General features: G+C 40.5%; 1 protein-coding gene across 2 annotated transcripts in view; it reads right to left on the reverse strand.

Moving 5' to 3' along the window:
• The window catches only part of mrps5 (mitochondrial ribosomal protein S5), a 124,798-nt gene that overhangs the window by 91,927 nt on the left and 19,661 nt on the right, over window positions 1-13,210 (reverse strand). For both annotated transcript variants that reach the window (XM_059982905.1, XM_059982906.1), the window contains exon 2: window positions 12,247-12,390. In XM_059982905.1, the coding sequence (XP_059838888.1) occupies window positions 12,247-12,390 (144 nt within the window). The remainder of the gene's footprint in view (window positions 1-12,246; window positions 12,391-13,210) is intronic.

The raw sequence follows: 13,210 nt of genomic DNA on the forward strand, positions 1-13,210 counted from the left end.
GGGATCTAAACTCTAGGAGCATACATTCTGAGGTAAATGACAGGAAGCTGAGAGGGGATATGGAACCAACTAGGTGAAGGGATAGTGGAAACAGAGACTCTAATTAAACAATATCATATGAGTCACCAAAAAATAGAAGAATATAGGCCCAATGCTGAAGAATGGGTTTAGTATTAATAGATATTTGATAGTTGATGTTGAAATGATGGGCCAAAGGGCCTATTCTTGTGCAATAAGACTCTGTAACAGAAGTACTGCATTATTTTTATGTGACTTCCTGAATTCTTCACCCCAATTTTTTTTCCCGTCCCTTTCACCCCTTTCTGCATTGTCCTGAATGGTGCTTCCATTCGTCTAGGACTCAGGGACTGGAATCTCTGATCATTAAAGATTCATTTGCAGGACACTGTCACAAGCAACAAGGGAGGGAGAAAAAAAATGACTGGGTGTGGTCACTCTTACTCCGTTTTCTTTGAAATTCCATTCGTTAAACGCAATAAAAAACATTAGGCAAGGAAAACATAGGCTGTTGAAGTGACGTAACTGTGCCATTAAGCAAGTCCGTGATATTATATAAGATTGTGCTGCCAGGTGTTGGGTACTCTTATTCAATATCTTACATTCGCAAACACTTAAAATTTTGAACATTTGTACGTCTGTAAAAATAAATATAGCACTTAAGGAATTTATATATATATATATATATATACACAGATGAATCCAAAATCAAATACCAACTGTGTTATGACATTTCTAATACTCCTAAATCCATCCTTCAGTACAGCTATCATAACGGTGCCAATGATACAGCTTTTATGAATTCAGATGACGTTTAAGATGGAAGTTGAGCCAAGATGCTGAATAGATCAGAATTGTGAATGTTAATCAAATGCCTCCCAGGATAGCAATACAGTTTTTCATAAAGAATATTAAGTTTGCAAGGCAGAATTCATTTGTTCCATATAATATACTCCAAAAATTCATTTATTTTACCCATAAAATGCATGTCTTAAGAGTTTAGATAATTCATATATATTTTAGCAGCCGGATTTCTCTGAGAGGGTGGAGTTTTCTGCAGGGTATGGATTCTTAGCTTGGGAATCAGCAAGGGTAAGAAAAATGAAGGGATATTGAACAACAAATATTCTGAAATTATCAACCAGTAATTTTTTTGAAAAAAAATTGCTTTCATCAAAAGCAATATGTCGAGAAAACACAGTACATCAGAGGAAATAAAAATGCAGGAGTCTTAACATGTTTTTGTCCTTCTATTAAAGGCCCAGAGCACTCAAGTTTTGGGTTCACGTGATTGCTACCGTGTGAGTCTTCTCAGTAATGGCAATGCTATATAAAATGATGCAAATACTGGCCCTTAATTTTGAGTGAAAGCATTCACCCATCAACCATTCTTTAAACTGAATAATACCACCAAGATGATATGCTCAGGATGGCCACGAGCGAAGCAAAAAGACAAGAAACCAACTAGCATTTGGATTATGTTTATCACATCATGATATTCTACATCATTTCACAGGCAAGCAAGTTCCTCTGGTGTAGGGAAATATATCACTCATTTTAAACTTAGCAACCAGAAAAATTTGATATGAATAGCCAGATAATCTGGTTTAAAGTTCAAAGTAAATTTATTATCAAAGTACAAATATTTCACCACACACAACCCTGAGATTAACTTTTTGTGGGCATGCACAATAAATCTATAATAGATTAATAACCATAATTGAATCAATGAAAGACCGCACCAACTTGGGCATTCAAGCAGTGTGCAAAAGACAATAAACTGTGCAATACGAAAAGAAAGAAATAATATTAATAGTTTAATGGTTCTTCTGGTTGGGAGGACATTCCTCTTTTTCAAATAGTGTAACAGAAACTTGAGAGAGAATTTTAGGTTACTATCATAGCCAAAGGTTAACAACATCAAAGGCAGAGCATTCCCCCAAATTATACTAAAATTTTAGTATAGTATTATATAAAGTGAAGTGGGATGTAATTTTGTGGCATTCTAACCAAAATGCTGAGAAAGCCACTACAAAGTTGACAATGGATGAAGCACTTTGCTCAGAGGATGGTAAAGGGGTGGAACAGTTTCCCGGGAGATGATGAGCAAAAAAAACCAAGAAATATTAGTTGAACATTTGTGGAGATTGGAAGAATGAACAGAAGGTATTCACTGCTACTCCTTCCGAGAAAAAGTTGGACAAAGTAGACACACCAGTTGGGAGTTCAGTAGAAAAGTAAACAATATTTGAAGTGTTTAAGTTCTTGCAGGGATAGATCTACAGGAGACTTGTTACATTTAGGAGAATCTAGAACTAGAAGTCAATGCTTAAAGTTAAGGGGTCACACACTTAAGGTGGAGATGAGACATTTCTTTGTCCTCTCAAAAACTCCTCCAGAAAAAAATGCTTATGGCCACACAGAGCAAGTACAAAGTCCAGATTGATAGGATCTGAGATTAGGATTGAATGCAGGGCCCTTGAGTTGTAAGGTAACAGCTTCAAATGTTGCATCATAGTGGAAGCTTTAAATGTTTTAAAGGTAGACGTAGATAGATGCTTGATTATAGAAAGCATGCAGAAATGTGGAGTTAATGTTGATCAGCCACGATCCTATTCATGCATAGACTTTTATTTGTTCATGTGCAGAGCAGTTACCACAAATTGTTTTGTAGCCCTACAGAATCAGCCATGTACTCAAGCATGCAAGCAACATGTTTTGCACCTTTGTTCAAGAACTCTAGAATGATAAATTAGCATCATAAGATTATTCTCATATTTTAAGTTACTAAAACTTGAAAGACCATCACTTTTGATCGGTGCTAAAATATCAGGAAGTTTCTGAAAGTTAATACTCAAGCTGATACCATTAGCCAATGACCCAATGATAACACCGATACGCCCAGCCAAATAAGGAAATTATCAATGTTTGGGAAGCTGTTTTCAAAGGCAAAGAGGAGAAATGCAGCCTAGCTGCCAACCCACCAAAGAGTGTAGGAGGGAAGGCAGGTTTCCTGTGATTGGCATGTTAACTAGGCTGTTTTGAAAGTGCTAATTGAAAATGAGACATACGACAACTTTTGGTCTGCTCAGCAGTTCTTCCTGTCCAAGCATATTTCAGTCTGTTATGTGATGAACATATGAAGGCTCTGGGACATGCCCTCAACCTCACACATAAATTCTATATCACAGGTGCTGCTTTAGGTTTAATACTGCAACAAATGTTATCACAACCCCTGTTCAATACCTTGTTGGCATTAGTCTGTTGCTTTAGATGTGACAGGGTAAGAGGGATTAAATTAATGGAGAAGGGTGGCATTACTTGTCAGGGACAAACATCATGACAGTGCTCAGTCAGGACAGATTAGAGAGCTCGTCGAGTGAGGCTTTGTGGGTAGAACTGAGGAATAAGAAAGGTATGACCACGTGAATGGAATTATATTATGGACTACCCCACAGTCCGCGGGATTTAGGGGAGCAAATTTGTAGAGATATCGCAGACTATTACAATAAACATACAGTTGTGATAGTAGGTGAGTTTAACTTTCCACATATTTACTGGGATTCCCATGGTAATTATGGAAAATGATAGGCTTGGTCCTCGAGTTGAGATCCTAGATTGGAGAAAGGCCAATTTTGATGGTATCAGAAAGGATCTGGCATTTGAGGATTGGGACAGGTTGTTTTCTGGCAAAGTACTTGGTAAGTGGGAGGACTTCAAATGAAAATTTGTTGAGAGTACAGAGCTTCTATGTGCCTATCAGAATAAAAGGCAAGGGTAACAGGTTTATGAAACCTTGGTTTTTGAGACATTAAGGCCCTAATTAAGAAAAAGGAGGTGTATAGCAGGTATAGTCAAGCAAGAACAAATGACACTTAAGGAGTATAAGAAATGCACAAGAACACTTAAGAAGGGAACCAGGGGGGCTAAAAGAAGACGATAGACATAGGAGCAGAATTAGGCCAGTCAGCCCATGGAGTCTGCTCCACCATTCCATCATGGCTGATCACGGATCCCACCTAACCCCATACACCTGCCTTCTAGCCGTATCCTTTGATGCCCTAACCGATCAGGAAACGACCAACTTTAAATACACCCACAGACTTGGTCTCCACCGCAGTATCTGGCAGAGCATTCCACAGACTCACTACGCTCTGGCTAAAAAATTCCTCCTTACTGTTCTAAATGGTTGCCCCTCAATTTTGAGGCTGTGCCCTCTAGTTCTGGATACCCCCACCATAGGAAGACATGATATTCCTCTGGCAGCCAAGGTGAAGGAGAATTCCAAGGGCTTCTACAGATATACTGAGTGAAAAGGACAGCAAGGGACCAAGCTGGGTCCTATGGAAGATCAGAGTGATAATCTGTGTGGTGCCGAAAGGGATGGGTAGATTTTGCATCTATATTTACTCAGGAGATAGACACACAGTCTATAGATGTGAGGAAATGCAGCAGCAGGGTAATAAACCCTATACAGATTAGAGGAGAAGATGTTTGCTGTTTTGAGGCAAATTAGGGTGGATTAATCCCCAGGGCCTAACAAAGTACTCCCTCGAACCCTGTGGGTGACTAGTGCAGAAATTACAGGGGACCTAGCAAAAATACTTAAAACATCATTAGCAAAGGGTGAAGTGCCGGAGGATTAGAGGATGATTAATGTTGTTCCATTGTTCAAGGAATGGCCTAAAATAAACCAGGAAATTATAGGCTGGTGAGCCTAACCTTTGTGGGAAAGTTAAGGATCAGATAATTATATATTTGGAGACAAGGTCTGATTGGAGATAGTCAAAACGGTTTTATGTGTAGAAGTGTGTCTAACCAATCTCACAGAGTTTTTCCAAGGATGCAGTCAGGAAAGTCGATGAAGGCAAGGCAGTGTGTGCTGTCTACATGAACTTTAGCAAGGCCTTTGATGTGGTCCTGCATGGGAGGTTGGTCAAGAATATTCAGTCAAAAGGCATTCAAGATGAAGTAGTAAATTGGATTAGACTTTGGCTTTGCAGAAGGTTATAGAGGGCTGCCTCTCTGAGTGGAGGCCTGTGACTAGTGGTGTTCTGTGGAGATTGGCACTGGGTCCGCTGTTGTTTGTCATCTATATCAACGATCTGGATGACAATGTGGTAAACTGAATCAGCAAATTTGAGAATATCACCAAGATTGTAGGTGTAGTGGATAGCAAGGAAGATGATCAAATCTTGAAGCAGGATCTGGACCAGCTGAATAAATGGGCTGGTAGAATTTAACGCAGATAAGTGTAAGGTGTTGTACTTTTGGAGGACTGACCAGTGTAGGTCTCAAATGGTGAAAGTAGGTCAATGAAGAAAATGTAGAACAGAGGAATCTGGAAATATGGAACCGTACTTCCTTAAATGAATGCCACAGGTAGATAGAGTCATAAAGAAAGCTTTTGGCACATTGTCCTTCATAAATCAATGTATGAGTACTGGTGTTGGAATGTTATATTGGGTTGAGGTGGCTTAATTTGGAGCACTATGTGCAGTTTTGGTCATCCACCTACAGAAAAGATGTACATAAGATTGAAAGAGTTCAGAGAAAATTTACAAGGATGTTGCCAAGGCTTGAGGACCTGAGTTATAGGGAAAGGTTGATTAAGTTTGGACTTTATTCCCTAGAACATAGAAGACTGAGGGGAGATTTATTACAGGCATACAAAATTATGAGGGATATAGACTGGGTAAATTCAAGAAGGCTTTTTCCACTGAGGTTGGGTGAGACTACAAATAGAGGTCATGGGTTAAGGATGAAAGGTGAAATGCTTAAGCGGCTCATAAAGGGGAACTTCTTCACCTAGATGGTGAGTTTTTGTGGAACAAGCTGCCAGCGCAATGGTGAACGTGGGGTCAATTTCAACACTTAGGAGAAATTCGGATGGGGCATGGATGAGAGAGGTATGGAGTGCTATGGTCTGGATGAAGGTCGATGGGACTAGGCAGATTAATAGCTTGGCACAGACTAGATGGGCTGAAGGGACTGTTTCCGTGCTAACTTGTTCTTTGACTCTAACATGTGATGAGGTCATAACTTGTACACCATAATAATGACGCACACAAAATGCTGGTGTAACACAGCAGGCCAGGCAGCATCTATAGGGAGAAGCGCTGTCGACGTTTCGGGCCGAGACCCTTCGTCAGGACTAACTGAAAGGAAAGATAGTAAGAGATTTGAAAGAAGTGGGGGGAAGGGGAAATGCGAAATGATAGGAGAAGACCGGAGGGGGTGGGATGAAGCTAAGAGCTGGAAAGGTGATTGGTGAAAGTGAAACAGAGCTGGAGAAGAGAAAGGATCATGGGACGGGAGGCCTCAGGAGAAAGAAAGGGGGGAGGGGGGAGCACCAGAGGGAGATGGAGAACAGGCAAACAACTAAATATGTCAGGGATGGGGTAAGAAGGGGACGAGGGGCATTAACGGAAGGCTTCATTTTCTGTGCGGATCTTTTGCTATTATTGAAGTACATCAATTACCAGGTTCATAGGATATAGTCTCAGCCCTATGGTCTAGTACATATGACAGTCCTCCTTATAAGAGGCTTTAAAAGATATGAGGAACAACAGCACCCTGGCTTTTACTGTCAAGATAGTAATCAAGACCTTGATCAATAATCACATAATTGCAGTAGTGGTCTTTAAAATCAGTTTCTTAATTCAACAAATTTATGAATTAAAAATAAATAGTAATGTGACCATGAAAACTCCAGATGGATAATAAGACAGATCTAGCTCATTAATGCCCTCTAGGATGTAGGAAATTGGTTACCCTGACCATATGGTTACATGTGACTTCAGGCCAGTAACAACATAATCAGCTCTTAATACTACTGGCATGATTAGCTGACTAGCCTCCCTTTTATGATTTTGTGGCTTTTTAGAAATAATTTCCACATTTCTAATACCCTCCACAAAAAGGCTGTCATTTCTTCCAGAAAGCTACACAGCCAAAATGTAGATAAGCCTACAAGAGGAGAGGCTGTACTTGATCTGGTATTGTGAAGTGAACCTGGACAGGTGACAGATCTCTCAGTGGGAGAGCATTTTGGAGATAGTGATCACAATTCTATCTCCTTTACTATAGCATTGGAGAGGGACAGGAACAGACAAGTCAGGAAAGTGTTTAATTGGAGTAAGGGGAAATATGAGGCTATCAGGCAAGAACTTGGAAGCATAAACTGGAAACAGATGTTCTCAGGGAAAAATACGGAAGAAATGCGGCAAATGCTCAGGCGATATTTGTGTGGGGTTCTGCATAGGTACGTTCCAATGAGACAGGGAAAGGATGGTGGGGTACAGGAACTATGGTGTACAAACATGTTGTAAATCTAGTCAAGAAGAAAAGAAGAGCTTCAAAAAACTAGGTAATGATAGAGATCTAGAGGATTATAAGGCTAGCAGGAAGGAGCTTAAGAATGAAATTTAGGAGTGCCAGAAGGGGCCATGAGAAGGCCTTGGCAGACATGACTAAGGAAAACCCCAAGGCTTCTACAAGTATGTGAAGAGCAAGAGAATACGATATGAGAGAATAGGAGCAATCAAGTGTGACAGTGAAAAACTGTGTATGGAACCAGAGGAGATAGCAGAGGAACTTAATGAATACTTTGCTTCAGTATTAACTACGGAAAAGGATCTTGGTGATTGTAGGGCCGAAAAGCTTGAGCATGTACAGTAGATATTAAGGAAGAGGATGTGCTGGAGCTTTCGGAAAGCATCAAGTTGGATAAGTCACCGGGACCAGACGAGATGTACCCCAGGCTACTGTGGAAGGTGAGGGAGGAGATTGCTGAGCCTCTAGCAATGATCTTTGCATCATCAACGGGGACAGAAGAGATTCCAGAGGATTGCAGGGTTGCAGATGTTGTTTCCTTATTCAAGAAAGGGAGACCAGTGAGACTTACTTCAGTGGTTGGTAAGTTAATGGAGAAGATCCTGAGAGGCAGGATTTATGAACATTTGGAGAAGCATAATATGACTTGGAATAGTCAGCGTGGCTTTGTGAAAGGCAGGTCATGCCTTACGAGCCTGACTCAATTTTTTGAGGATGTGACTAAACACAGAATTCAGCAGGGCATTTGATAAGGTACTCCATGCAGGGCTTACTGAGAAAGTAAGGAGGCATGGGATGCAAGGGGACATTGCTTTGTGGATCCAGAACTGTCTTGCCCACAGAAGGCAGAGTGATTGTAAACACAAAGTACACTGAAGATGCTGGTGTCAAAGCAACATATACAACAAGCTGGACTAAGTCCTGACAAAGGGTCTTGGCCCGAAATGTTGTGTGCTCATTTCCAAGGATGCTGCACGACCTGCTGAGTTCCTCTAGCTTCTTGTACATTTTGCAAAGAGTGGTTGTAGATGGGTCATATTCTGCATGGAGGCTGGTGACCAGTGGTGTGCCTCAAGGATCTGTTCTGTGACCCCCTTCTCTTTGTGATTTTATAAATGACCTTGATGAGGAAGTGGAGGGATGGGTTAGTAAATTTGCTGATGACACAATAGTTGAGGGTGTTGTGAATAGTGTGGAGGACTGTCAGAGGTTACAGCAGGACATCGATAGTATTCAAAACTGGGGTGAGAAGTGGCAGATGGAGTTCAACCCAGATAAGTGAGAAGTGGTTCATTTTGTTAGGTCAAATATGATGGCAGAATATAGCATTAACATTAAGTCTCTTGGCAGTGTGGAGGATCAGAGGGATCTTGGGGTCCAAGACCATAGGATACTCAAAGCTGCTGTGCAGGTTGACTCTGTGGTTAAGAAGGCATACGGTGCACTGGCCTTCATCAATCGTGGGATTGAATTAAGAGCTGAGAGGTAATGTTGCAGCTCTTTAGGACTCTGGTCAGACCCCATGTGGAGTACGGTGCTCAGTTCTGATCGTCTCATTACAGGAAGGATGTGGAAACCATAAAAAGGGTGCAGAGGATATTTACAAGGATGTTGCCTGGTTTGGGGAGCATGCCTTATGAGAATAGGTTGAAAGAACGCGGCCTTTTCTCCTTGGAGCGACGGAGGATCAGAGGTGACCTAACAGAAATGTATAAGATGATGAGAGGCATTGATCATGTGGATAGTCAGAGGCTTTTCCTCAGGGCTGAAATGGCTAGCATGAGAGTCTCTTTTAACAGACTCCTACACAGGTATACAGAACTTAGAAAAATAGAGGGCTATGGGTAAACCTAGGTAACTTCTAAGAGAAGGACATGTTTGGCATAGCTTTGTGGGCTGAAGGACCTGTATTGTGCTGTAGGTTTTCTATGTTTCTAAAATGCAACTTGTTAAGTGACAACTATGTTAAAATGGGGATTTAATAAACCTAGCAACACACACAAAATGCTGGTGGAATGCAGCAGGCTAGGCAGCATCTATAGGAAGTAGTACAGTCGACGTTTTGGGCTGAGACCCTTCATCAGGACTAACTGAAAGAAGAGATAGTAAGATTTGAAAGTGGGAGGGGAAGGGGAGATCTGAAATGATTGAAGACAGGAGAGGGAGGGATGAAGCAAAGAGCTGGAAAGGTGATTGGTGAAAGGGATACACAGCTGGAGAAGGGAGAGGATCATGGGATGGGAGGCCTAGAGAGAAAGAAAGTGGAGGGGAGCACCGGAGGAAGATGGAGAGCAGGCAAGGAGTGGTTGTGAGGGGGACAGAGAGAGAGAGAGAGAAAAAAAAAGATAAATAAATAAGGGATGGGGTAAGAAGACTCACAGGTGAAGTGTCGCCTCACCTGGAAGGACTGTCTGAGGCTCTGAATGGTGGTAAGGGAGGAAGTGTAAGGGCAGGTGTAGCACTTGTTCCACTTACAAGGATAAGTGCCAGGAGGGAGATCGGTGGCAAGGGATTGGGAGGGGGGGAGCGAGTGGACAAGGGAGTAACGTAGGGAGCAACATAGGGAGCAATGTGGAAAGCAGAAGGGTGGGGGAGGGAAAGATGTGCTTGGTGGTGGGATCCCATTTATTTCCATAAATACAATCAGGGGTTTGAAGTTTGAAAACAAATATCTTCTTATTTCCACAATTTGTATTGGAGTGATTGTATGAATCTTGTAGAAATTTTATCAGACTTTGGTATTTGTTATCATAATCCACATAAGTATTAAACATACAGTATATTACAAACATTCAAATTTTCTTTTATTCTTTTAAAGTATATTAAGGAAAGGCTGAAGTTGGGTCCTTCAAAAGGACTGCAACCTTGTCATAGAGTTTGGAGGCTATGTGCCTCAGTGACCTGGAGAGCTATGTTGGCGAGAGTCAGGACCTGGTACTTTTGGCTCTTGGTAGGGACACCTATGCCAAACAGGTCAAAAGGTAGAGATCAGATAAGAATCATCTATCAGTCCTCCAGGTTTAGGGGTTCAGTCAGAGGTATCGACACTGACTGATCAAAAAAAAATTGTTATAGAAACAACAATGAAGAATCTTTCTCTATCTGTGCTTTATCTATGACTGACAGTATGGACAGATAAAGATGAAGGATTTCATTGCTGCCCTAAATGTCAACGGTGTAACGGGCAGTAATAAGTGAAAAGCTGGGTGATAAAGCAACCAGCAAGAAAACTTCAGCAGGCCCGAAACATCGACTGTTTTCCAAAGATGTTGCCTGGCCTACTAAGTTCCTCCAGTATTTTGTGTGTGTTGCTTGGAATTCCAGCATCTGCAGTTTCTCTGGTTTGTAAATTGAAATATTAACTATGTTTTTCTCTCCACAGAGAAAAACATATTATTTTTTTCTAAGAAATGGAACAATGGAGGTTGTGGGAAAACTTAATTGGGATACATTAAACTGCAAGATACATAGCTAAGTAGGAATGGCTATTATCCCTTGCAGAGAAGTTAAATGCCAGGGAGTATAAATTAAAAGTAAATGGTAGAAAGATTAGAGTGGAGATGTGACACAGCAGTTTTCTGCGTGTTTAATTCTAGTCATTAATGACATCTGCATGGGGTACGTACGTTCATTCCCCTGTGACAACATGGGCTTCCTTGTTTGCTCCCGTTCTCTTGCACATTGCTTGGACTCACTCTTTTGTAGGCATTTGCAAATTATGCCTATGGAACGTGGTTATATGAGAATCAAGATGGAATTGATGGACATGTGACAGACAATAGGCCACAGAAAAATAAGTGGGGATCTGGGATTGACTGGAATGGTCTGAGAGCTAGTTACATTAGAAGGTCTGAATGGCCTCCTATGCTGCAAGAGAAGTAAAAATCACAGAAGGGGTCTGGCATTCATCACACTTAAAACACATGTAGAAAAAACCTAAACAATTGTGACTAGCAGGGCTACAGCCCAAGTGCCAGAAATGGGCAGTAAGCTGGTGCAAATACAATGGACTGAATAGTCTCCTTCTGTGTTATAAGGCTTCTATAATTCTATGTTCCTCAGGAAATGCTAACATACTGTAGATATAGATATGTGAAAGTAGGTGCCCAGACTGAGCTGTTCAGATCCATTAAAGTTTGGAATCCAAAGATGCATTGTTGCCAAAAGTTATGAACTCAAAAGAAAAAATCTGCAGATGCTGGAAATCCAAACAATGCACTCAAAATGCTGGAGGAACTCAGCAGGCCAGGCAGCATCTCGGCTCAAAACGTCGACTGTACTCTTTTCCATATAAGATGCCTGGCCTGCTGAATTCCTCCAACATTTGAAACTTATGAGATCCATTATATAGTTTTAATAATTCCTTTAAGTGCTAACAAGTTATATTTTGGGAAAAACAAAATTCTCCCTAAACGTTTAAAAGTGAAAGAATCTTGTTCTCCTTGGGTACGTTAAACTTCTTTGCCTCTCTTCTCAAAGACTATTTCTGCCTATGGCATATAGCACAGATGGTGTAGTCAGATTGAGAAGCCTTCAGCATTAAGAATTTGTGATTTAACAAGATGCTGAAATCATTGTGCATGCTGAGTATCAGCACATTATAAATTAGACCACATCAGGTTAGCCAGAATGAACTGAGGCTACAATACTTCAAAGTTACATACACAACACCTGCTTTTCAGCTTCACATGAAAATCCTGTTACAAGAGTTGCTCAACTAACTATATCATTTAAAAAAAATCAACTCATCATGCGCTTTTCAATAGCGGTAATGACAATCGACAAAGCTTAAACATTCAATTCCTTAAAACAAAATGACAAAGATGAAAATGCTTTAAATCACTTTTAGAACTAGAAGATCGATCACTTTTAGATCTAGAAGACCAAACTTACATTTGTTAAAGAAACTGCTGTGCCTATATTGATGCAGCACAAAAGGGAGTGTTGTGGATGTGGATAATCCAGTCTGAAGCGCTGAGGTACAGTGGAGAAGAGGCCATCCAGTCCGATTCCAGGCAGAGCTCACAAAAATACTTCCTGCAAAGAGTGGAAAAAGACATTTCAATGAAAAACAAATAAGAAACAACAATAAAATTAAAAATAGTGGCAAACATAAAGTACAAGATAAACGCTGGGAAATAATTTAGTAAAGCTGACATAAAATACCCAAAAAATCCATAAAGGCTGACAGATCCCCACAAAATGGGGATGCCATTTGGAATGCCAGTAGCACCTAATTACCGAATATGAATCCACAGCTATGTTTTTGTGAGAACATCAGCCTAACTGTATTCTTTCGAAGTTCTCTTGCCTTAAAAAACTTTCAAAAAGATTAAAATATCCTGCATATCAATTTCTATCAGTAAGGTTGCAGTCTAGATCACCTCATGTGAACAGGGAAATACTAAGCTGAAAGGTCGAGTGATTATTTCATTGAACCTAGTAGGACCTAGTCATTGAACCTAGTCATGCCTGACAAATCTGACTGAATATTTAAGAGTAAATTGAGTGAATAGAGGAGCAGCAGGAGACATTAGCAGTAAGGATTTCCAAAAAAATCAAGCTCAATTCTAATAGATTTTTAGCTAATGATGAAACTCATGGAACTGAAGACAAATTAGTGATCAAGCTAGTAAATTGGCTAAGCAGCAAGAAATAGAGTGAAGGAATAGTTGGCAGGCACTTTAATTAGCAGATTGTGTCTAATATTGTCCCTCAAGGTTCTGCATTGGGCCAACAACAATCCACCATATTTACATTTCAGACCGGTTCCTTGGAATATATCTTTATCTTGGGAGAACAAGCTGAACATAAAGTTAGGAAAAATAAAAGGGGATTTTGTTAAAACATACAATAT

The sequence above is a fragment of the Hypanus sabinus genome, chromosome 10 (genome assembly GCF_030144855.1).
Source record: "Hypanus sabinus isolate sHypSab1 chromosome 10, sHypSab1.hap1, whole genome shotgun sequence".
Lineage (NCBI taxonomy): Eukaryota > Metazoa > Chordata > Chondrichthyes > Myliobatiformes > Dasyatidae > Hypanus > Hypanus sabinus.